Source organism: Lissotriton helveticus, chromosome 12 (genome assembly GCF_964261635.1).
Source record: "Lissotriton helveticus chromosome 12, aLisHel1.1, whole genome shotgun sequence".
Lineage (NCBI taxonomy): Eukaryota > Metazoa > Chordata > Amphibia > Caudata > Salamandridae > Lissotriton > Lissotriton helveticus.
In genome coordinates, this window is record NC_136073.1 from 457,971,501 (window position 1) to 457,998,729 (window position 27,229).

The 27,229-nt window shown below is 45.5% G+C and overlaps 1 protein-coding gene across 1 annotated transcript in view; it reads left to right on the forward strand.

Moving 5' to 3' along the window:
* LOC144799784 (NAD(P)H dehydrogenase [quinone] 1-like) overlaps positions 1-16,908 on the forward strand; it is a 55,462-nt gene extending 38,554 nt beyond the window's left edge. Inside the window, exons 6-8 of the mRNA XM_078671333.1 lie at positions 14,525-14,617; positions 15,851-15,988; positions 16,715-16,908. Coding sequence (XP_078527459.1) covers positions 14,525-14,617; positions 15,851-15,988; positions 16,715-16,789 — 306 coding nt within the window. The 3' untranslated portion in view covers positions 16,790-16,908. The remainder of the gene's footprint in view (positions 1-14,524; positions 14,618-15,850; positions 15,989-16,714) is intronic.
* Positions 16,909-27,229: the final 10,321 nt, after the last annotated feature.

The following is a 27,229-nucleotide window of genomic DNA, read 5'->3' on the forward strand; positions in this document are numbered from 1 at the left end:
TCTACACGTAGCCCAGTAAGGGCTTCCAGCACAGACGTCAGGACTGTGTTGGTGTCCATCGATGAGGCCGTATTAGTACGTGGGCTTGTCACTCTGTCACGATTTCAGGCAGATTGACTAACCTTAAGCATCAGGTACAGCAGGAGCGATGTCGTTGCTAGTTTCTCTCCTCCCTTGGAACGGCACCCCAAGTGAGTCGTATATATAAACACTCCCCTATGAGGACCTCACCCAGGGAAGGGGAAAAAGGGGAGAAATAAAACATAAAGGACTGGCAGCCAGAAACCATCTACAGGGCTCGACAACAGGAGAGACACCATACGTTGAATCTGTGTTCTGATTCCTGCATAGAGACACAAGTACACAAATAAATGCACTCCTCCTCGGACTACTATATCAGTTATACATTAATGTGTGGAACTACACTTACTCAATAAAGCTGCCACATTCATCCAAGTAGACACGGGCAAAAAAGGTAAAAATAAAGCATATTCAAAATAGGAGTTGCCCAAGCATCACAGTTCTGGAAAGCTAATGGTTCTTTGTAGAAAATGCTGCACAGTCAATATGAATGAAAAACTACTTAGCTTCACGAAAGTAGTCTCTTCCTGAACAGCAGTGTGGAACACGAAAGGCAATGATTCTTGCTTCCGGTAAATTCCAAAGTACTAATCCGAGGTGCTCACCAGCTCTGAAGTAATCCAAAATATTCCGCTGAAATCCTTGCCCCAGAAAGAAGAAAAATTAACACAAAACAAAGGAGCATTGAGCATGAACTACATGCTGGCGCTCCAAAAATCCAATATCCAAAACATCCGAGTGTGTGCGCGACACTGTTACCAAGGTCAAGGTAGAAGCATTCGTGGAAGCAGAGAGCCTCTCACCCGGCTCACACAGCGCGGTTCCCAGATGGGGTCAAAGGTTCCCAAACACCACAGAGACTGCAACCGAAGGCTCAATTCACATTCACTGCTCGTTTCTGCACGTCTCCACGTGATAAGGTAACATCCCAAAGCAGAGTAAAACAGAACGCCGATATTAAGATTCCAGGTCCGATCAGAGCTAGTGAAGGGCAACACCACAGGTGACAAGCACCAAGGGCTTACTGAGAGAGTTAGATATAGAAAGCTGGAGCGGGATTGAAAGAAGGAAGGGAGGACAGACTACATAGCAGGCATTCTGGGAGATGTAGTCCATAATGAGATGCCTAAAACGTGACAGAACCCCCTCTCAATGACCGACGTCTCGGCGGTCCGCCAGGTTTAGTAGGGTACCTGGAGTGGAAACGCCTTAAAAGCCCAGGACAATGTAGATTAGCGAGCGGTTCCCAGGAGCGTTCCTCAGGCCCATACCCCTTCCAGTCAATCAGATACTGTAAGGCACCCCTCACTCGTCTGGAATCAAGCACTGCCCTCACCTCATACTCAACATCCCCTTCTATTTCCAAAGGCTGAGGTCTTGCTAGAGCCCTGGTACCCTGCACATATGGTTTCAGTAGGGACGCATGGAACACGGGGTGGATGTGCCAAGACGAGGGAAGTTTCAATTTCATGGCTACGGGATTAACTACCGCCACAATGGGATACGGACCCACAAACTTAGGTTGTAAACGTGTATTCCCCTTAAATTTCAAGTGTTTGGTACTCAACCACACCTTATCTTCCACTGAGTATGCTGGCTCAGGAGTTCTCTTTCTGTCCGCCTGTGTTTTGTCGCGGTTTCTGGCTGCCGCCAGATGCTCTTTGGCATCCTGCAATACGGAAAGAAGGTGATCATGGTGTTGTTGTATGGTAGGATGAGAAGAAAGACATGGTTGTTCAAAAGGTAGTGAATTGGGGTGATAACCGTTAAGGCAAAAGAAGGGCGAGCATCCCAAAGAAGAATGAGTAGCGTTGTTATAGGCGAACTCCGCCATCCACAACAACGTTCTCCATTCCTCATCCTGCTGGAGGGTTAAACACCTTAGATACTGCTCTAGCGTCTGGTTAAGTCTTTCTGTTTTGCCATCCGTATGCGGATGATAGCTTGTTGACAATCGAGCATCGATTTTCATAATGTCACACAGAGCCTTCCAGAATTTAGAAGTGAACGGTGTTCCTCTATCCGTAATGACAACAGAAGGAACACCATGTAAGCGTACCACGTTTTGCAGAAAGACTATGGCTAATTCACCTGACGTGGGCAACTTAGTTAGTGCAATAAAATGACCCATTTTGGTTAGATGGTCTACAACCACTAAGATGGTGTTGTTGCCGAAACTGAGAGGCATTTCCACGATGAAATCCATGGACACTGTGTGCCATGGCGCTGGAGGTATCGGTATGGGACGTAGTAATCCGCTGCTTCGTTGATGCTGTGCTTTAGCTTGAATGCATATGGGGCATCTGGCCACGTACTCTTCGATGTCCTTCCGCATCGTTTCCCACCAAAAGTATCTGGAAGTGGTCAGTAACGTCTTGTGTACTCCCAGGTGTCCACTCAAGGAGAAATCATGTGTCCATTGTAAGACTTGAATCTGTAATTCATTCTTAGGCAGGTACAATTGTTTATTTCTGAAGAGTAACTTGCCTCTCAATATTCTCTGTAAGGGTTCTTTGGCTATCCAGGATTGTGCATCCACAGCTTCGCTTTCCTCTTCAACTTGCTTCAGGAATTCTGAGAAACATGTGATGACCGAAACAGATGGATTGAATGAAGCTTTGTGTAGAATGAGGGGAGGGTCTTCAACATCTGATGTTTGATCCCTCAATACCGATTCTGGTCTTGATAAGGCATCTGCTTTGCCGTTATGTGGGCCTGGACGGTATTTTGTCACGAAGTCAAAATCCGAGAAAAACAAAGACCACCGTAACTGGCGTGGTGTTAATGCTTTCGCACTTTTCAGGAAAAGGAGATTTCGGTGATCAGTAAAGATTTCAACAGTGTGTCTGGCCCCCAGAAGATGATGTCGCCATTCCTCGCATGCCCGCTTTATGGCCAGCAACTCTTTATCCGTGATGCTATAGTTTATTTCACTGGAGAACAATTTCCTGGAAAAGTAGGCCACAGGATGGAGTTGGCCAGTGTCGGGGTTTCTTTGCGATAGAATGCCTCCAATAGCATAATGAGAGGCATCGGTCTACATCACGAAAGGCTGACTGGTATCTGGATGCCGTAAGATGGGTGCAGTGATGAAGCGGACCTTCAGAGCCTGGAAAGCACGTTCGGCAGGGTCAGTCCACCTGAAGACAGCTCCCTTCTTCAATAGATGGGTTAAGGGTAACCCTGGGCGTAGTTCGCGTAGCCGCACTCCGCGAAGCTACGCGAAGACGCACTTGCACTCCGCGAGCTACGCGTAGCTCCTCGGACATGCGTAGTTGCTTGCTAGACCCGTTCGCGCGCCGTTTTTCGTCTTCGGGAGCGCGGTGCGCGTGTTCGGGGCGCTGCCTGCATGCTCGAGATAGCTAGCGCGCTAAGTTACTCAAGAGGTTTGTCCCGCCTGCTTGCGTTCCCTTATTTCCTGTTCCGGGTCACAAGTAACGTGTTCGCGTTGTGTTAGACATGTTCGGGAACTCATCTTCTCGTTCGCACTGCCAAAGTGCGTGATCGCGTCAAATATCGCGCGAACTTACCCCGGCGGTCGCGACGGGCGGAGCCATCTTGGATTTCACACTCTGGCTATGGTTTTGGGCCTACTTTAGCATCTAACTCCTATCTCTTCCATCCTGGTCTTTTCACTCACTTTTTCAAACTTTCTTTACTTATTACCTATCTCTCTCTGTGCCTAGGTTTATTTTTTTCATTTTATTTTTACTTTTACAACTTTTTTTGCAACTTTTCTCCTGTTTTATATTACTTCCTTCTTTTACCTTGCTTCTTCCTTCCCCTACCTTTTTGTCTTAAACTTTCCTTCTCCCCTCCACCCAGAACCATGGTGAAGGGTGCCAGCAGCATCGGCGGCTCAAAGGGCAAGGCGGCTGTGCCGAAAAAAAGCCGGCTGCCTTGCGGCAGAATGCGCCCCGCAGGAGTGACGCCCCGCCAACTTTTTGGGGAGGAGGAGGTGGCTGCCCTGGTCTTTTTTATCCAGCGCCACCTCCCCTTAACTTTGGCAGCAGGCGGCAGGCCCGGCTCCGGCTACCAGCGCATTGAAGAGCGTCTCCGGCGGTGGGCGAAGGTGCGCCGTGCAGTCTTCCGCTGCTCCGGTATCCGGCGTACCCACCATCAGCTGTCCCACCGCTGGGCCGACATTTTGGACCGGGAGCAGGACCTGTTGGACCTGCTTGGTGTCGAGGTTGTGGGTCTTGGTGAGTGGCTACCCCAAAAATAAAGTGTGTGTATATATATATATATATATATATATATATATATATATATATATATATATATATATATATTCACTGAAAAAACCATAGGTTATAGACCATATATAGTTAGGAATTAGCATTTAAAAAACCTTATTTTACTCACACAAAACCATTGAAATTCCATATATAGTTAGTTGCACTAACTATATATCGCGCACCTGCAATCCACTGCTGATCATGTCACATATTACATCATTCATGACATGGTCAGTGACATCACTGATGACATCACTGATGACATCTCAAATGACATCACTGATGACATCACTGATGACATCTCATTTGACATCATTCTTGTGCTAATACGATAAACCTCTTCAGACTCTAATATAACCTTAGATACACTCAGTGTATACAGACACTCACACACTTCCACTCATCCATGGAGTTACTCACACACCCAGTCAGTCATGCAAAGAAACAATCTCATCTCCATTTCTTCAACTATACAGTTAAACACACCTTACTTATTGAAACATATACTAACACATATTTACTCTCTTATACAATCCCTGATACAAGTTCACAATGATCGATACAACCACTCACTCATTCGGTGGCTCTCATGCACAGTTATTTATATATGCCAACTCTCACATGTACTGTGTTTTACATATGTACTTACTATGACATGTAGCATTGAGATATCCATTCACTCATCAATACACTCATGCACACAGTCAACTGCCCATGTAGCTGTTTCCACATGCACTCTTGAACTCATACACCTAGTGAATAAACTGTTCACACATCTATGCATAGAGTCACACACCTTCCAGCCACCCCCACACAAACTCAATCTCCCATAGAAATACTTGGGCAAGCAATTAATAACACATATAGCCTCTCGTATAGCTAATGATCAACACATGCAGCAGTTTACAGAACAACAGACATAATGATGCACAAATTAAGACAGTTTAGTCACTAACCCATGCATTCAGTGAGACACATTTAATCACTCACTCATACAGTCAGTCACGCACCTACTAAATCCTTCATCCAGACACTTATACATCCACTCATTCTTCAATATGTAAGATATATTTTAACTTTACAGAAACATACAGTCACTGGATGTTGTCATCAGTGATGTCATCAGTGATGTCATTTGAGATGTCATCAGTGATGTCATCAGTGATGTCACTGACCATGTCATGAATGATGTAATATGTGACATGATCAGCAGTGGATTGCAGGTGCGCGATATATAGTTAGTGCAACTAACTATATATGGAATTTCAATGGTTTTGTGTGAGTAAAATAAGGTTTTTTAAATGCTAATTCCTAACTATATATGGTCTATAACCTATGGTTTTTTCAGTGAATTTTCAAGGTTTTGTAAATGCTAATTCCTAACTATATATGGTCTATAACCTATGGTTTTTTCAGTGAATTTCAATGGTTTTTTAATAGCAAATATCATAAGCTGTCGAATGTCAAGTACGTGGTAAGTGAAAACATTTTCGTGTTTATGCACACTGATCTGCTTTGAATGGTGCCCCCCCCCCTCATTTCTATTAGGAGTACTCTCTCTTTGCAGATAGTGAAAGGTAGTTAACGCAGGCCTTTGCCCCCGTTGTAATCCGTCGTGCCTGCTTCTCTCTCCATTTGATTGATTGTTATCCAAGTATTTACTGTTTTAGAATTAGTTCTCTTTGGTTCATTCTCTATTTACAAACAAACACAGAGTCGCAATACTCTGTTTAGTCTTTGCAGATAACGAAAAATCGTGTAAAAAAAAAGAAAAGGAATCGAGCAAAATCAGTAGGCCACTAATGGGATCTCTTTTTGACCTCGCTAAAATAGAAACATTAGGAACAACCCCTCATGACAAATACAAAACTAGTGAGATGAACTGAACTCCACACAATGATGGCTGCAAAACAGCTCGGCTCCGCCACCCACCCCGCCCAAAATAACGATAAAGAGCGGCTGCCATGATTGGTTGCGGAATGGCCACGACGGAGCTACGAAATGATGCTGCTCTCATGCTAACCCCAGCTTCAGTCTGAAACATCCAGAAACACTGTAGACTACCAATTCGATCAGTTCCGGTAGCGCCCCAATGTAACCCGGTAGAGAAGAACTAGCCCTCCCCTCTTTCACTGATGGTTCTTGTTGCCTGTCCCTTCTGTTCTCATTTAACAGAACTATTTAGCCTGCTGAAAGGGGTTGTGTTCCGACCGCTGGTTGGTGGAGACATTTTGACTATATTCTGGACCTGCGTTGTCGCGTAATGCGTCATATGACGCGCCGCGTTAGCGCATCCGGAAGTCATCCGGGGCGCGCAGCGCGTAACGTAAGCATAACAAGTCATGTGACTTGTTAATAAAACTTTTCATTGGTTCATTTTACTTTTCTTATTGTAATGATGAAAGGCTTGCTCATATGACCTAAAAATTACGCTTTTCATTACTTCCGAACATTATTTTTTCTTAAATATATGTTATAATGTTCCAGGCTAATGTACTTTCCCGGAAATTTTACAACTGTCCTGCAAGTAAAATATATTCTTTTTTCGAGAAAAAGAGCGTTTCTTCGTCCCATGATGGAGCCGTTGAGCAAAAGAGGGTCGACCTGCTGTCTTAGTCGCCGATACGCCTGAATATGAGATTCTTATCGATCACTTTATGTTGCAGGAATAGAAAACACAACAGCCCTTGACCATTTATCTTTACTGCGTTCCTTCGTATTATACCTTTTACCCTTCATGTAATTGGTCTGCTTTATTTCACTTGCCTTTTAATGATTCTAAAACAGTGACTATTATTACAAACTTTACCAATGTATATACTACTACCATGTTTTCTTTTAAAAACCTTTATTGTGAAAATTTCATTATACAAATACGAGCCTATAACCACGTGGGCCGGCCACGGAGCAAACTGTAATCGTATGTGATGAGTAGACATTTACACTGTAGAGGAACGTAACGGGCGGGCCATTAGGTTGCAAGAACTAAGGTGTCTAACAGTTACGGAATCGGTGGACGTACATTTTATAATTAAAATACGACAGGGCCAGTTACAATAAAATTATCTAGATATACATTTGCGGGCAAGTACCATGGGTGACGTTAATTCGAACTTTCAACAGTACAGTAATCAATAACACATCAGAACTTAATATCAATAGGGATGTCGAAATATTCAATCAATTCTCGTCCCCGCCCGCCATGTGCTTCAAAACTGCATACGTATCTCGTGATTTCAAGGTTCTGCAACCAGTACACAACAAGGAGTTACGAGTCCCATTTATTCCGGCGCCATTTTGGGCGAGGACGGGCAGGTCCAGGATATAGTCAAAATGTCTCTACCAACCATCGACTATGATGATGTTCATATGCTGTATTTATTAGAGTAACACTCATCTGCCCACATGAAATTAATTTACCACAATCTAAACATGTCATTTTAATCTTTCCAAAGTTCTTCTAAATATTTGGGACCGTTTCCCTTGCCTCTGAAGCTCTCAGTGCCACTTCTTTGATGAATGTACTAGCAGGTCAGGGGTTCTCCTCCAAATCTCTCTTTTATGCAGCACTATAATTAATTGGTGCCACCTCTCCATATGACGATGCATGGTATAGTTACCACAACTATATATTTTTTCGGTTCCTCTGGAGAGTTCATCGTGGCAGATGAAGCGTGTAACATACCGGGCATTTACCTTTTTTTGCATGTACAGGAAAGGAAAAAAAAATCGAGCGTTCGAGTTCTTAGGTGTCCCAGGGCCATTTTAGTGGACCAGGCCCAAATCCAAAGAACAGCTATCTCACAGGCTAATGGGGCGACCCACGCCGAGTTTCAGCATTGTAGGATGACCACACAAGTACAGCAACTTGCTAGACATCACCTCGGTGCCATCCGGATCTCGGCGCCCCACTGCAGATGAAGTGCCTCTCAACTATGAAACCACCAGAAAACGCTTGAGTCAGCTTTGTGTGAAGCCGCCATTTTGATTCAATCAATAGCGTCCCCCTGCACACATTCAGGGACCTGGTCGTGTCTTCAGGTCAAACGAATTTGGGACAAGATGCAGAAAGGAAAAGGAAAAAAGTTCCGCCGGACCCCGGGAGGTGGCCGCCTATGTCATGGGCGATCTTAGGCCACACCAGGGCAATAGTGAAGCTGCAGCAGGTGCAAATAAGCTTCAGACAGTGTTACAAGCGCTGCTCAGAACTCTCAACTATGACACCACCTCGGTGCCATCCGGATCTTGGCGCCTTGTGCTGGTTCCGGCCTATTCACACATCGGTCCGCTACTGACGCCACCTCACAGGCCAACGGGGCACCCCACGCCGACTTTCGGCGCAGCATTGTAGGATGGCCACACCAGTGCGGCAAATTGCTGGACACCACCTCGGTGCCATCCAGATCTCGGCGCGTTGTGCTGCCTTCGGCCTATTCGCCACAAGTGCGCACGCAACTCAGCTGCATAGCGAGTGAAACACCAAGGGGCGCCCCACTGCAGCCGAGGAACCTCCATCTTGGGGGCGACGCACAGCATCACATTGCTTTCCAATGCAGTCAGATCCTCAAACAGCCCCCACTGACTGACGCGAACTCACAGGCCAACGGGGCGCCCCACGCCGACTTTCGGCGCAGCATTGTAGGATGGCCACACCAGTGCGGCAAGTTGCTGGACACCACCTCGGTGCCATCCGGATCTTGGCGCGTTGTGCTGCCTTTGGCCCCATTCGCACATCAGTCCGCTACTGACGCCATCTCACAGGCTAATGGGGCGCCCCACGCCGACTTTCAGCATTGTAGGATGACCACACCAGTACAGCAACTTGCTAGACATCACCTCGGTGCCATCCGGATCTCGGCGCCCCACTGCAGATGAAGTGCCTCTCAACTATGAAACCACCACTGTGACATCCGGATCTTGGCGCGTTGTGCTGCCTTCGGCCTATTCGCACATCGGTCCGCTACTGACGCCATCTCACAGGCTAATGGGGCGACCCACGCCGAGTTTCAGCATTGTAGGATGACCACACCAACTTGCTAGACATCACCTCGGTGCCATCCGAATCTTGGCATCTCAACGCCTAGTGGTATCTTCCATACAGAAAATATTGTTACGCTACCTTTGGCCCCATTCGCACATCAGTCCGCAACTTAGACATCACCTCGGTGCCATCCGGATCTTGGCATCTCAGCGCCTTGTGGTGTCTTCTCGTCAGAAAATATTGTTGCGCTGCCTTTGGCCCCATTCGCACATCAGTCCGCTACTGACACCATCTCACAGGCCAACAGGGCGCCCCACGCCGACTTTCAGCATTGTAGGATGGCCACACCAGTGCGGCAACTTACTAGACACCACCTCGGTGCCATCCGGATCTTGGCGCGTTGTGCTGCCTTCGGCCTATTCGCACATCGGTCCGCTACTGACGCAAACTCACAGGCCAACGGGGCGCCCCACGCCGACTTTCAACATTGTAGGATGGCCACACCAGTGCTGCAACTTGCTGGACACCACCTCGGTGCCATCCGGATCTTGGCGCGTTGTGCTGCCTTCGGCCTATTCGCACATCGGTCCGCTACTGACGCCGCCTCACGTGCCAACGTATTTTCTCCGCATTTTATACCCTATGCCGCATAACAGGTCATGTGACTTGTTTATAAAACTTTTCATTGGTTCATTTTACTTTTGGTTTCCTAATGATGGAAGGCTTGATCATATGACCTAAAAACAACACTTTTCATTGGATGAAAACTTTTTTTTTTTCCAAACGATGAAAGCCCCACCTTGTTTCTGGATGTTTCAGACTGAAGCTGGCGTCAGCATGAGAGCACCACCATCTCGTAGCTCCGTCGTAGTCATTCCGCGAGCAATCATGGCAGCCGCTCCCCACCAGAAGCCTGCAGGAGTCGGGGCCCCCAAAACTTTTGATGAATTCTCAAGGCGGAGGGGACGCTTTCGAGAATGGGGTCCAAGACCTAGCAGACAAGCGTCCGATTTCCAAGGTGTCCCAGGGCCATTTCAGTGGACCAGGCCCAAAAAGGAAAGAGCCTGCCGCCATTTTGAGAGTCCTGTGACAGCCGCCTATCGCTGCACCGCAAGAGTGGGCGCAACTCAGCTGAATTGCGGCTTTTGACACAGTGGACCAAAAACGGACGGAATGGCAACTGAAACGGTAAAGGGGCGCCCCACTACAACAGATGACACTCCACCTGGAGAGGCCCGTTCACGCCGCCTCCCCCGGGGCGCCCCACGCCGTTATTCGGAGCAGCATTGTAGGATACCAAAACCAGTGCGGCAACTTACTGGACATCACCTTGGTGCCATCGTTCTGCTGCCTTGGAACTATTCGCACAACAGTTTGCTACTGAAGACCCACCCCCCGCGACGCCCCACGCCGTTATTTGCTGGGTGGCAACTTACTAGACATCACTTTCGTGTCATCTAGATTTCAGCGCGTTCTGCTGCCTTGGAACTATTCGCACAACAGTTTGCTACTGATGACCCGCCCCACGCCGGAAATCTGGACGTTGTGCTGCGTTGGGACTATTCGCACAGCCGACCGCTACTTCGTTGTTTTTCCCTAAAAATGTTTATATGTTATTACTATTTTTGTTTTCTTGTATATATTTATAAATTATTAAAGTTTTATAATCTTACTACTTTGTCGGAGTGCTATATATTTTTAATGTGACACATAATTGTAAAAACTTTGATGTACAAAGAGTCATCCCTGGAATCTTCCGCTTCACGCTCGGTCCCCTCCCCAATCACAATACAGGATGGTTTTCAGATAATAGCAACGCTTCTGCTGTGACGGATCTCATCGAGTGTGGGCCTTGATCTACTATAACTCCTTTGAAGAGGGGTGAATCTTTACAGCTGTGGCCATAAACTACATCTGCAGGGCTAGCTGATACCCTAGGACCAGCCTGGACAATCGGACACAGAGGAAAAGGAGTGTCAGAGGGTGCAGTAGTGAATAGGGCGAAAGGGAGGTGTCGGGCGGGCACAGGGTGTGATTCTCAGGAAAGAGCAGCGCAGATGGGGGGAGGTTTATTACCCATGCATAAGACAGAGAGCGGGGGTGACCACTGCCTGGGGGAGATGCTTGCGAGGGTGGGGAGCCATGCTAAGGATCGACAGCGTGCACAGAGTGGGTCTGGTCAAGGCATCTAAAATGGCTGCCGTGCACGACAAAAGTGTGGCATTTGAAAAAAGACAAGATGGCGCAGACAATGTTTTTCAACACTTCCTGATTTCCTTCGAATCGAACGTTAACAGACGTTGGGGCATATTACCAAAGTTAAGCGATATTTATCCCTAACGATGCATTGCAAAGATTTTTTTACCGTCAGAAATTATCGCAGATAAACCTTGCTATTATCAAAGTTTATCGCAAATACGATAAAAACCGACCGCAATGCATTAATATCGCTGAAAACTCAGCGATATTCATGCATTACCGAGCTAATCCTCTTAGCCATGTTATCCACCTCCCATAGGATAACATGGCTAAGAACTGCTCAGGGCAGCTGTTACTTTTTGGAGATATTCGCGCTTATCTCGAATATTTCCAAAAGTTGATAATAGGAGATAGCGATGTTAGCGACTGTTTCCAGTCGCTAACATCTTGGCATGCCCACTTTGCATGTCATTAGTGATAAATATCACTCACATGCAAAGTGGGGCCCAAGATGGTCGCTATCTCCTACTAGCCGTCGCTAACTGGTGTTAGCAACAGCTAGGTAATACAGATATAATTTTATCTCCGCGAAGCGGAGCGCTGTTACAGATATATATCTTGTTTTTGAACGTTAATTTCTCAAAATGCACTGAAGCACATATATTGAGACCTAGCAAAGGCACATCGGGCTACCAGTCCCTAATATTTTACCAAGTTTCGTGCAAATCCATTCAGCCGTTCGATTATTATTATTATTTATTTTTTTTGCCCCGCGGGGCCCTTTTAAAACCTCCACATCAAACCTAGGGGATCAGCGAGGATCTACTATGCCCCCTTATGGTCATTTGCCCCTTCGCTTTGGCCTCCTCTTGTCTCTCGATCCTACCGAGAGACAAGATGGCGGCCGCTACGGACTGTTTGGAATGTTTACAGACACCGGAGAGCCAATCAGCTTCGCTTCGCAAAGCTCCGTAACGCGAAAAGTACGCGAAGCGGTGCGCTGTTACAGATATATATCTTTTTTTGAACGTTAATTTCTCAAAATCCACTGAAGCACATATATTGAGACCTAGCAAAGGCACATCGGGCTACCAGTCCCTACAATTTTGCCAAGTTTCGTGCAAATCCATTCAGCCGTAAGATTATTATTATAATTTTTTTTTTTTGCCCCGCGGGGCCCTTTTAAAACCTCCACATCAAACCTAGGGGGTCAGCGAGGATCTACTATTCCCCCTTATGGTCATTTACCCCTTCGCTTTGGCCTCCTCTTGTCTCTCGATCCTACCGAGAGACAAGATGGCGGCCACTACGGACTGTTTGCGGCCACTACGGACTGTTTGGAATGTTGACAGACGCCGGAGAACCAATCAGCTTCGCTTCACAAAGCTCCGTTGCGCGAAAAGTACGCGTCCTAGGCCGCTGCCCGGTCCGCGCTTACAGATATATATCTTTTTTTAAACGTTAATTTCTCAAAATCCACTGGAGCACATATATTGAGACCTACAAAAGGCACATCGGGCTACCAGTCCCTACAATTTTGCCAAGTTTCGTGCAAATCCATTCAGCCGTTCGGGCTAAAAGTGAGGCCAACCGCCCTATGGAAATTAACATGGGAAAAACGCGTTTTGGGACCCCCCTTTTTTCTCGGCCCCCCCTTGACGAACCCCCCCCAAATTTTCAAAGGCTGCTCAGAAACAAAATGTGCCATTTTCCTGAAAATTTCAGCCAATTCCGTCCACAAACGGCAAAGTTATTAGACATAGAATTTTCAAAAATCCCATAGAGAAAAAATCCTAACTATATATACCTACTGGCGACCGCCAGTAGGTAATATATATAGTTTTATATATATATATATATATATATATAGTAGTATAAATATTGTTATTGTATCTTTGTAAATATTGGCTGAATAAGTAACGCGATGACTGTTGCTCCTAGTTACATTTCCGATGTATTCCGGTATATCTACTGTAATTGTATGACAGTGTTCTTCTTCACTGACTCTTGCGTGTTGTTTCAACTTGGCGCTAGCTGTTGCTGTTTATTGATGTGAGATTTTCTTTATTGTAGAGAACTGAAGTTAGTTAATGCTATTAATAGAGTCTTGTCCTTCCTTTGTCCGTCAGTGAAATAGCGGTGGATGGATAATTGTACGTAGTTTGCATATTGTAGCATTTTTTTCACGGCCTTCTCTTCTGCATGAATCGAATCCTCCTCTGGCAATGAATGCTAACGTTACTTTGTTCTTCTTACCTCAGCCAGGGCCGGCTCTAGGCATGTGCAAGCTGTGCAGCTGCACAGGGCCACCAAACTTCAGGGGCCACCGCACCAATATATATCCTTAATTTAATAATACTCTGAGGATGGATACATATTTGCGTTGCGGCCCCTGGCATGGATTTGTTGCCTCCGGCTCTGTTCCACTTCCAAACACCCTGACTGACTCCCCCTCTTCACTGTCCTCCGTCCTCCGCCCCGACCTCCTCTTCTGGGGCCCCCTACCTACGCTCCCTGCCCAGGAGGACCACCATGAGCCTAGAGCCACCCCTGCCTCAGCCCTCCATAGAACTGATGTAGTTTGTTTAATGAGTGGTAGGCTTGGCAGCAGTAGCATTCAGTCAGTAGCAGAACAAAATATGATGCAACGAACGTACAATTTCGTGTATGCACAAAATTTCTGCATGTCTCCTCCTTATGATCTATGTCATTTTGCTGGCAAAAATGAAAAAGAAATGACTACTCACAGATAATTGATTACCCCATTCTTGAATCTCTTGAATCGGTGGTGTTGTTCAGGTGTTACTGCCTCTGTGTTACTTATTAATCTGCAATCAGAATGTTTATGGAACATGTGATTTGTTTCCTACAAGTATACAGTCAGTGAATCCTGCAAGGCAGTAGTCATTTGTTAGATCAATGTTTGTTTCTTTTAATGTTCTAGCAGTGTTTTTTGCAATGATGTCTATGTTTCACAGCACTCAATGTTTTTCTCTTTGTTTATTATTTTTTACATGAACCACAGAACCCAGGGGCAAGCAGAATGCAGGGACCGAGTCGGCGGGTGAACAACCACGGACACAGAGCTCCTCTACTGAGGATCCTGCTGCTGTCCCCAGTAAGTCCAACAGTGCTTGTTTTTTCCTCTGTAATGTGTCTGCTTTGGCAATTGACACCAACCAAGTATGCATCCAGAATGATGTTTGTCTAGTATTTTGTAAACGTTAGTATACCACTACTAGTCTTGTGGGTATTCTATCTTCTATGGAGTCATATACATATTACATAACTATGTATGCACCAGAAAATTGGATGTTGGTACTGATAGGCAGGTTGGACCTTACTTACACCTCAGTCACAGAACTCTGAGGAACGCACAATTCACTGAACGACAACGTATATGGGCTCAGTCATTGGTCAATTATTCAATTATCACACTCCTGAACCCCAATACCAAGATGCCGAATGCTTTTAGTACACAAACCATTACCTAAGAAACCCCCTTTTGCTCACTCACTCGTGTGAGTCTACAAGACAACAGACACTGAAAATAAACTTCAGAGTCAAAGTGGTACTTCAAAAGCTTTATTTTGTTAGAAGTAAGTAAGTAACATCAATGTTTTTAAGTTGTTCCGTGAAATACGCCGAAGGGCCCACCAGAAAAAATCCAGAGTTAAAAAAGGCAGAATAAAGTAATCAACATTTGTACAGCTACTAGTGCACAATAGGGAACTGTGGGAAATATCGGAGACCTCTCACCATTTAACGTATACTGGTTAGATATTCCTCTTTTTTTGTAAGCTCTGGAAATGTCCGCTTCGTAGAAGGAAATCTTCTCATCTGCCGAAAATTAATGACAAAAGTGGTGCACGTTAGACAGTATGAAATACATTTATGCCAGTTTTATGCAGCCATGCTAAAAAGAAGTTGTAACCTGTAAGCAAACTCTATTCCACAATCCACATAGAAAACTTAAATACGGGCCCTTTTATTTTCCAACCTCTTCAGGTGTATGCATTGAACAATGATGTGTTGCCTCAAAGCGTCTTCTCGTACTGCGCAACAAGCTGCGAGTTAGCATGTGCAAAACTGGATACATTGATGTACAAAGGTTACATAGTTCACTTCCAATTTCCAAGGACTAGAGTAGCAGGACAGATGAGATGAGCTTGGGTACCATACTATAACAATGAATGCTAATATGTGTAGTGAGTGACTCTGCTGTACTATGCAATGTGGACTCCTACTGATTACGTACGTTGTACTTAACTGTTTTGAAGAACTCCATTCTTGGTGAACAAGTACAAAGGGGGCTGTGCATCCATCTAAAAAGGTGTATTTATTTTTATAGGTGCAGAACCCTTACCATCCACCAGTGCCGACGGGGACAGCGGCGCAGCTTCAGCGATCCCGGCGGGGACAGGAGGACCAGAGGCACCTACACCTACACCAGCAGCAGTGGGGGGGGAGCCAACAGCGGCGGGCGATGGTAAGTTACATTCAATAGTGATCCGCATTACTTGGTGGGAGGGGAAAACTTCCTCACTGTACTCTACTGGACAATATATGATGTTACCTTTACTTGTCATTACCATGCTTAGCATTACCACTACAGTAATGCAAGTGGCTGATAGCAGTCGGATGCATGGGTTGTTGTTAAAGCATGGAAAGGGGAAAACACAGCTGCCAGCGTGGTTGGGAGACACACCCAATACCGGTGGTTAGTGGATAGTCTCAGCAGCAGCGGTGTTTTGGGCAAACCCAAAGGCAAGGGAAGGAGGGGACGACTGGGTGCATGGGTCGTTGCTGGTGAAACACAAACCAAATAAGGTTTGTTGCGCGATATAAAGAATGATAGTCTCTACTAGACATGTACTACTAGCTGCCCCCTGTTAATTAATGTTACTTTGAGACTGTTCCCGCCTTCCCGGAATTAGAGTATATAATATAAAACGAGATATGAAAAAGACAGGTGTTCGTTCTAATGTGTGTGACCGTTGAAGTACACCCATGCTAATAGGGCAGGCATAATGCCGTGCCAAAAAGTCCAATAACTTAATAGAGGCTGTAGAATGTTCAAGATAGATGCAACACAATTTTTTGTACTCAGCTTGCTTGCTAGTGCTACTGTGCCGCCCACTATGTGTTGAATCAATGTTGTGTTCTTGATTTGCGGGGATTTTGGATTACAACAATTCTGTTTCTTTCTTTATAGTTACTCCTTCCAAAAAACCAACAAGGAAGGAGTTGGCAGACCGGGCCCGGCAGCGGAAACTGCAGGCTATCGTAGAGGCCTACCGCCGGCTGGTGGATCAGGCCGAGGAGGAGGAGGAGGAGGCAGCGGCAGCAGCTGCTGCCTCTTCCAATGCCCCGGCCCCCAAGCCTGCAGGACTACGTCGCCGCGGTCAGGCAGCCACCCGCCGCCGAGTTGTTACATCTTCGGCGGCCCCCCCACAACAACATGCGTGCAAATGTAGGTGCCGGGAATTCCAAGAAAAGATTCTCCGCCGGGTAGCGACTAAGTTTGAGGAGGAGCGGAAGAAGCTGGAGGACGGTATAGAGGAGCGTGTAAAGATCATGGTGGACAAACACCTGAAAGCCCGCCGGCTTTGAAATGGACCCTGTTTTTTGCCCCTTTTTAAATCCTTTTGTTGGTGGGTGGGATGTGGGTGTTGGGGTGTACATTTAACGTTGAAATTTGGTTGGGGTTAGCGGAGGGTAGGGACAGCTCTGGGCCTGGGGGTAACATTTGATATATATTTTATTTTTCTATCATCGTTATGTTAAAATAAAAATCAGACAAAGATATTTTCAAAAGAAAACATTTGAAGTTCATTTGTGTTTGTTGGGGGGGTGGAGGGGGGACTGTTTCACCAAATAATGTACGTTGTGCAACATCACAACGTTTAATGGGGCATGCAGGTCAGGGGGGACAGTGCTTTCGAATTAAAAAATATATTGTCCACATCTTTAACATGCAGACAGGTAGATGCGCTAAACCCTCACCGAGTTCTATTTGTAGTATTAGAAGAACTACCAGTCTGTCTTGCGTTATACCTCACAGCAAACTTATCTTACCTGTGATTGCTGATGATGACGTGGGCTGCATTTGTTTCCCAAGACAATGGATAAGACTCTGTTGTTCTGAACTTCTGTGATAGTAGATAGTAGTAGACAGACCCTGCCAGTAGCATTTTGAGACAAAAAGAAAGAGACAGTCATTTTCGTGATAGACAATGTGGGGGTAGTATAAGTATTAAGTACAGTAGATTACACGACTGAGCCAATACCATTTTGCAACTGCTAAACTGAAACAAAACAATGGTTTTGGGGACTGGAAAGTAAGTGCAAGAGAAGATAAGAAGTTCAACTGTAGTTGTAGTACTCACGTCAACGTCAAACTTTTCTAAATCATAATGCTGTAAACTTAAACACAAACAATGACGCCAATTCATTACGTATTGCTTGTTTGATGGTAATGGTAAATTAATTGGCATTATACACAGAGCTTGAGTTGGGAAGCAGAAGAAGATGCTGGCCATGCCTTGTTGAAAATGAGTCTGACACTATTGTTGCTTTTCACCACATCTGCCCCAGCAAGCGCGTGATCAAATTGTTGGTGTATATTTAATGTAACAAACATCGCACCTCAATGAAACCACGCAGCCCGGGGGAAGAGGGTTAGGGTTTGTTGAATGGATGGGTACGGGGGGTTGCGGAAAGGTTTGAGAAATAAAAACAGTACGCATGTAGACAACAAAAGGAAAACAATGAAGACGTTGATTTATGATGTTGAATTTGATCCACTAGCCAATGAATGTAAGGAATAAAATGTAGAACCAGGATACGCAGAATATCATTCTTTGTTTCCCGCCATCCAATTGCTTGATGATGATGATTAGTGGTAATGGACAGTGAGTAGACGCTCATAGTATAATAGCAGTGGGTGAACAACGTCCAGCCTGTGTGGATTGAAAAAGAAAAGGCAAATACAAAAGAATGTGAATGACCTAAACAAAGTGTATTTGAAATACAGTGCAGATCAACAAAATAATACAAGCGGAATAGTCGTAAAGAGAGAGAGGACTTTCAGACTGAGGCGGCTTCGATACAGTATGTTATGTATAAGTCTACTAGTTGCACATCATTATTAATCTAGAAGTACAAGAAAAGATAGGAGCCAGCACAGAACAGACCCACGGGCCACGACACAGGGTCGCAGTAACACAAACTGCATGTACCTAACAATTTGCCTGAGCCAGAGAACGGGGCATAAAAATTAAAAAAAGCAACCTAGCGTTTACAAAATGAATCAACCAAATCAATGCGTCATTCTCAGTCATCAATAATACCACTATTGTACTGTACCACTGCACAGTGCAGTGCACACACATGAAGTAGCCTGGGTCTACTCTACTGTGCTGTGCCTCTTATTTGTATTTACCTTGTATTCCACTCCAAGAAACATCGTATATCAATCAGCGCAGATCGAACTGACTGGCCGCGTGCAATGATATGTGTGGGGTCACCATCATTATCAGGTCTGGCACGTCTAGTCCAACAGCACCAGCAACTCAGTCTACTCTGTAGTGAGTGACTACGAACGATAAATTAAGTACTGACTGCACCTGTAGTAGTAGGATCACAAGTGCGTAAATAATTTATATTACTAAATAACATGGGAAAATTGCCCATCACGTGAGTCTGAACTTACTAGTATACTTTAATTCCATGCACATTTGCTCAAAGTCCGCTAAACATCCTATGCAATGCATTGCATCATTCATTTAATATACCTGTCTTGCTCTTGTCTTTCACTATCAGATGATTGATCACAGATGCTGCCGAGCCTTTTCAAAAAGCACATCAAGTTGACTTCAGTTGTGGATGCCTGCTCAAGTATTGACACTGAAGAGTCTCTATGAATGCCTGCAGACAGAGGTGGTAGCCTTAAGAGTGAGACAGTGATGAGTTGCAGATTTCAAATGATATAGAGGATGGCTGTAGTCATGACTGTACGGTTCACTTGTTATGGAGGGACTGTTAGAGGCTACATTATTGTACTATACTCCATCTACATACAACATCCAATGTATGGCTGGCAAGATGGAATTGTATTGACTTGAGTGGGAGGCAAGAAGATGGAGCAAGACTCTGAGGAGTGCTGCAGTCAACAAATGCACAGGCGGGCAACTCCAGTAGGTAAATAAAAAGATACAGTGAAAATAAAAGCAGTCGTGCAACTCCAGTAGGTACATAAAAAGAATCAGTTGTGGGGATGGATTAGGTTGTGGTTTTTTTTTATTTGCAGTTTAGCACCAGAAAGCCATTGTTAATAAGAAAATAACACAAATAAAGGAAGGGAGAAAGTAACAATTTAAAAGCCTAGTTGTCAGGGAAGAGGAGCTCGTCCTCAAACTCTGTGCGTTCGGACAGAAGTAGGTCATGTAACCCAGTAGTGAGGAGGTCTTCGGACTCGCTTTCTTCATCCGGCGCTGATTCACGTACTTGATAGTCTGGTGGTATGAAGTGTTGATTCATTTTTATCATTGTCAGCCGCTCCACGCTTTGGGGGGAGAGACTAGTCCTTTTCGATGTGACAATGGCACCAGCAGCACTGAAAACCCGCTCAGAAGAGACACTGGCTACAGGACAAGCCAGATACTTTATCGCCAGCCTGCTCAGCACTGGCCACTGTCTCCTTCTTTCATACCAATAGACCAATGGGCTTTGCTCCATGAACACCTCTGTTGTGTCATCCAGATAGGCCTGAACCATCCGCTCAATGTTCATTGGGGCTCGGCTTTGCTGGTCCTCTTTTCCCTTTGCAACAGCAACGGACTTACCCATCCCTTTCTGTAGAAAAAAAGCAGTTATGCTTTTGGTTGGGTCTGCTGAATCAGATCGTGTAGGTGCTGCTTTTGGTACTGTTGGTGCCTGCTGGAAAGCAGACGCACTGCTCTCATGCTGTGAAGAACTTGCTTCAGGAGTACTTGGACTGGCCTGGGCTGGCAGTGGCAGGCCTTTAAGTAACAGCCGTTCAGTTTCTAACTCATTAGCTTCCGCAGCTATGGAAGTTTTGTACTTGTCAACATCCTCATCTGAAAAAGGAATTACTGCGCTACTGCTGACAAATAATTTGTACCGTGGATCCAAGATTGTTACAGTTATGTAATGTTCACCTGACACAATATTGTTGAGCCTTATGTTTGCACACAAGCGGTTGGTTAAGCCCTTGGCCAAGGTATATGCATCAACTTTTTGTTCGTCACCTTCGTATGTTTGACAGACCTCCTTCACCTGTTGCTCAAGCATGTACAACAATGGGATGGCTTGGCCCATAGTATAGTCCTCCCTGCTAACTGCACGTGTGAAGACCTCAAAGGGTTGTAGCATCTCTGTGATGCATTTAATGAGGTCCCACTGCCACATCTCAATGGTCAGGGCTTTAAGATTAACAGTAGGATCCCCTAATCTTCTTGACATGACATAAGCATTCAGTGGGATGTACTGCTCAAAGAGACGCTCAAGCATGAAATAAGTTGAGTTCCAACGTGTTGGGACCTCCTGGATCAGTGCTTTGACTGGCAACCTATGCTCATGCTGAATGACCCGTAGCAGCTTCCGTCCTTTAAAAGAATGGTTAAAGTGCGTGCATATTCTTCTGCAGATGGCCAGTATGTTGCTGACTTTGGCTTCAGTTTTCAGAAAGTCTTGCACGACTAAGTTAATGCAGTGTGCCAAACAGGGTACCCTGAAATAATGTCCTTCTCTCATTGCCTTCACTACATTACTGCCATTGTCTGTGGCAACAAAACCAATCTTAAGGCCTCTTGGTTTCAGCCATTCAAAGACCTTGGTGTTAAAGTCAGACAAAATGTTTTCAGCAGTATGACTTTTGTCCATACCAAACATGGCTATAGTTGCATGTCTGCGCGTATCATTAAAAATTCCAGCAACGTCACGGAGGCCTGAAGTTAACTTGTCTTTTAACACCTACAAAAGAGATCCAGTGTGCGGTGATGCACATGAAATCTGTAGCATCGCAACTGCTCCACATGTCTGTTTTCAGGTGGATACAATGGACAACACTCTGTTGTAAGGCTTTCCCAATCAATTCCAGCACGTCGTGGTGTAGTGCTGGAACAGCAACTCGGGCAAAATAGTAGCGACTGGGAACGTTCCATTTTGGGCAGAGGGTTGCCACTAATACCAGAAATCCAACAGCCTCAACAAATGAAAATGGGAGAAGGTCCAGTGCTAACATTTTCGCAAGTTTGGCATTGTACAAACGTGCTACTGGGTGGTTCCGCTCGTACTTTCCCTCCTGCCTTAACATGCTAGGAATGGTAAGCTGCTTTGCATTTCTTTGAGTTATGCTAGACGGACCACCTTGCATCGCAGACTTTGCACTCCTTGGTGTTTCCAGCTGACTCTGGTGCCACTGAGAAGTTGCTGATGCGGAGGATGTGGACTTTACCAGTCCAGTGCTGGTGACAGGGGTCCTTTGTGTACCACTCCTAGATAGAAGGTCATCGTCTCCCTCTTCTTCTACCTCCTGGTCAACCATGAGTGGACCTTGTACCACTGTATCCCCACCAACACCAGTGCTAACATTTTTTGAGCTTGGAAGGTGGTTCTCCCACCTGATCAAGTGTGTTTGTTTCAAATGGGTCGTTTGGCCTCCAGTACCATAGTTTGTACCAAGCTTACCACGACTAACATTGGCATGACAAATGGTGCATACAGCAATGTTCTCCTGAACTGGGTGAACCGTAAAGAAGTCCCACACTGGGGAGGTAAACTTTTGTCTCCTGCCATAGGAAGAGGAGGACCCACTGCCAATGCCGGGTGGACTGGAGGATTGTTGAATTTCACTATGTGACAGCTCAGTCCTAGTACTGCCACTACCTCCTTCTGTTGAAATGGCGCTTCTGCTGGATGTCGGATACTGCCGGGCCTTCGCTGATGAAAAAATGGGAGCTGGTGTTACTTTGGGTGTTGAGTGTGTAGGAGTTATGCGTGGTACCTGCTCATCACTAATTGCAGCATTTCTGGATAGGGTGAAAATGTTGGTCTCTACATCCTCTGCACCAGGAATAACGCTCGTGATGATGACAGTGTCAGACCCGTCTTTATCACCAGCAGTATCCTGCTCACCTACATCGACCTCCATAAGTTCAAGCCTGCCTGGAAACTTCCTTTTTCCTAGCCTGGTCTTCTTGGGATGTCTCTCCTTTGAATGCGCAGATAGTTGTGGCTGCCAATCCGTATCAAGGTCATCGGAAGGGATGCTTGGCGAAGAACTCGATGCACTAACCCTCCTTTCCCTTGGTGAATTCAAAGGAAATAGATCACCTCCAGAAGTGGCTTCCTCTTCTTCTTGCTCGGAAGGAGGCTCTACTTCCTGAACTGCCCCGACTTCGGGAGGAACAACTACTACTATTGCGTGCGGAGATGGTGGTTGTTGTTCTTGAGGAAGTACTATTGCGGGCTGGGGTTCTTCAACAACAACTGTTGCGGGCGGTGGTTGTGGTTGTTCAACAACTGTTGCGGGAAGTGGTTGTGGGTGAACAACTCCTATTGCGGGCGGTGGTTGTGGTTGTTGAACATCTACTGCTGGCGGTGGTTGTTGAGCACTTCCATCTTGCGTGGATTGTGTACTACTTTGAGACAGCGATACGTTTAGTTCAGGCTCAGTATCACTGCTCGCAAACAGAAGGCTGGCTACCTCTTCGACCCTCATCATGTGCTTGGCCCTGGGATGCTGGCTTGCCCCCACTAATGCGGATGTGCTGGTCCCAGCTTGCACCCCAGACACCGCTGCTGCAGGCGTACCTTTTGGGGTCCCAAAAAAGGTTTTGGGGTCCATACCAGACTTAAGTGACACTTCCTTCTTCTGTTCCTTCTTCTCAGCAACTTTCTTCGTGGTGGAGGACCTGGTAGCTTTCTTAGGGCCCATCCTCTTCTGATGTCAGTCAGCTCACAGCAGCACAATTTGCAGAGATGTCTGGTCAGATGAGTCACACACCACACGTGGCGTACAACTGAAGGACGTCCGTCTGGCAGTAGAACGAGCGATGGATGAAAAAACAACCAGCACCTCCTCAGTCTTTTTTTGTGCACCTACAAGTAAAGAAGGCAGAACAACATCAGTCAAACAAGCAGTAAGGCAACATGAACAATTGAAAGACACACAGGCCAATGTATAAAAGACAAAACAGAAGACTAATAATACCAGTCCAGCACCACAGCTCAAAGCCACATGAAGTCCAGAAAGAACCAATAAAGTCAAGCAGGCCTATATATACCAATATGGACAGAAAAAGGAGGATGCCTGCTGCACATGACAGGTTAATGCAAGGAATAAAATACCCCATGGCTAAGACAGAGGTTGTAAACCTAACACCGCAAAAACACATACAAACAAACCCCTGCCCAGACAACACATTTTGGAATGCAATGCCATACACACACATGCCCTAATGATGTTAATTGCATACACCGAATTAAAACAGCTACATAAAGGCAGCACCCCCGCTAACTACTACCTCTGGGACTCTGGCCTACTGTCAGATCAGACCAAAAGCTGGGAGACCAATGATAAATGCACAAAGGAAGTACCTACATAATGGCCGCCACCACATGGCCTAGCCACCACCAGCAACATGAAAAGAAAGAGAAAAAAGAAGACAGACAATAAATGCCTATGGGAAAGGGACAATGGTTTGTTTTGTTTCACAAAGTAGCCGCACCGCTGCCCACGTGGTCAGCCCACCCACAAACAAGAAGACAGACACAGGAATTGTTCCAGGCTCCAAAAACTACAACCAAATGACAACTTCTGTTTTTTTGGGTGCACAAGAAACACCTGCAACATTCTCGAGAAACTTTTATGCAACTCGGGACATATTGTCCGCGAGAATGCAAAATCGGCGTGTTCGGCAGCGCGAATAGAAGAAAACGTCGTTTTCGCGTTCCCGAGCAAGTACATTGAGCGCGCGAACAAGACAAAAAATGTAATGTCGCGTGTCAAGAGTTGATTAACTTTAATGCACCTATGGCTATGAGTAGTAGTAACTATACCCTACTGCCACAATACAATAGTCAAAAACCTTGGATGCCTATGGCAAAAGCACAAAGGAAGGACACACAAAATGGCCGCCACCATAGGGCCTGGCCACCAACAACAACATGGCAAAATCACAAAGGATGTATACACAAAATGGCCTCCACCACATGGCCTGGCCACCAACAACAACATGGCAAAATCACAAAGGAAGCATACACAAAATGGCCGCCACCATAGGGCCTGGCCACCAACAACAACATGGACAACTTTAATGTATACACAAAATGGCCTCCACCACATGGCCTGGCCACCAACAACAACATGGCAAAATCACAAAGGAAGCATACACAAAATGGCCGCCACCACATGGCCTGGCCAACAACAACAACATGACAAGAAAGAGAAGAAAGACAATAATGCCTATGGCAAAGGGACAATGCTTTGCTTCACAAAATGGACACACCACACCACCGCCCAAATTGGTCACCCCACCCAAAAACAAGAAATCGTTACATAGAGGACAGAAAATGGAAGTGGTCCATGCTCCAAAAAGAGAAAACTACAACCAAATGACAACATAACATAAATGAGGACTTTTTGTAGCACAAGAAACACATTAAACATTTTCGGCATGTTCGGCAGCGCGAATGGAATAAAATGTCGTTTTCGCGTTCCCGAGCAAGTACATTGAGTGCGCGAACAAGACAAAAAATGTAAGGTCACGTTCTCACACTGTGCGAAGTTACCAAAACTACCCAAGCTGTATTCCTAGGGTTACCTAATGGCAGAAATTGACACAGTATTTAAACACACCCAAAACCTGAAATAGCCCACACATAAAAATAAGATTTTCTACATCAATCCAAGCCATCCATGATTTTCACATTAAGGGTACACCACAAAAACAGTTGATTAACTTTCATGACCCTATGAGTAGTACCTCTGGTCTACTGGCAGAGTAGGCCACAAGGTTGGAGGCCTATGGCAAGAGCAAAGTGTCTGGAAACATAAAATGGCCGCCAACACATGGCCAGGCCAACCACAGAAAGTTAATACAATGAACTCAAACATGCCTACACACTAACTACATGGAGTACTAGGGTCAGCTATTGGCTTAAAAAATAAAAACATTTTAAATTCCACAAACAGAAATTCCACAACAGACATTGCTATTGCATAATGAACATAATCCAATGCCATCCATGATGTTTGTTTACAAACTGGAATAAAAATTTAAACACAGACTACAGAAACATGATTGGACCCATGGGTACCTCTCTATGTAGCCTGGATGAAAGTTAAAAAAAAATACAAGTTGGGACCTCATAAAAGTACAGGCCTCCATCAATAATTTAATTCCAGGATTGAATACTGTAGTTAAAAAAAAACTCAAATCAAACAAGCACAAGTCTACATCATACTCACTCATACATTACACAAACTTACTTGAAAAAGAGAATTCCAAATCCAAAAGTCCTCAATAAATCCAAGATAAATCAGTAATGCAGCCAACACACACAGAAAGTGATCCTTCCAGCTCAAAATCCAAAGGAAAGTGAGCACCACATGGACAAAGCACTGGGAGGAGCCTGGTGGACAGGAACAGGAAGTTGTAAACTCAAGAGCCCTTCCTCCTTCCTCCTTACTCTTCAAAACAAGAGTAGAAACAAAAGAGGGCTCCTACCCCCCAAAAAAGAAAGCCAAAGGTACAACTTTAAGGTTTTTTTGCTTTTTTTTCCTAACCAAAATGGTAATTTATTATGGTTTTAACATGCTCGCGAGTTATTCTGTGCAAGAATGCAGTTTCTGCGTGTTCGGCAACTCGATCTTACCAACAAGCATCCTCGCGCATCCTTATGACGCTATCGCGCATCCAAATGACGTTATCGCGTTCGCACAGTCGCACGGGATTGTGCGAGAGTGTTTCCAAACATGGTGGCACACGCGACCAGGAAAAAACGAACGCAGAACGAAGGTAAGCCATTGCCGCGCACGCGATAATGTTATTCAGCGCGCGAGAACTACGCTACGCACCGGATCGCGGAGTAATCGACAGCTTCGCGTTCTCCGTAGAACGCGGAGTTGCCGAAACTCCGCAAGCTCCGCGAGCGGAGCGTAGTTCTTCGCCCAGGGTTAGTTAAGGGCTGGATGATCCTGGAGAAGTCTTTAATGAATCGTCGGTAAAAGTTTGCAAAGCCTAGAAAGCTTTGCAAAGCTTTCACACCAGAAGGAGATTCCCATTGAATGATTGCTTGTATCTTCTTGTGGTCCATCCGTACCCATTCGGGCGGATGATGTATCCTAGAAATTCCACTTCTGCGGTATGAAACAAGCACTTTTCCAGTTTGGCGAATAGCTCATGGCGTTGCAACCGTTCCAACACTTTTATCACATGCTTAACATGGTCTTCTCGAGTGGGAGAGTAAATCAAAATATCATCGATATAGACGATGCATGAAACGTCCAGCAAGCCCCTCAACACCTCATCCATAAAGAATTGAAACGCCGCTGGGGCATTGCACAGGCCGAATGGCATGACCTGGTACTCATAGAGCCCGTATTTGGTGCGGAAAGCCGTCTTCCATTCATCTCCACGACAGACTCTCACAAGATGATACGCACCTCGCAGGTCAAGCTTGGTAAATATTTCTGCGTCCT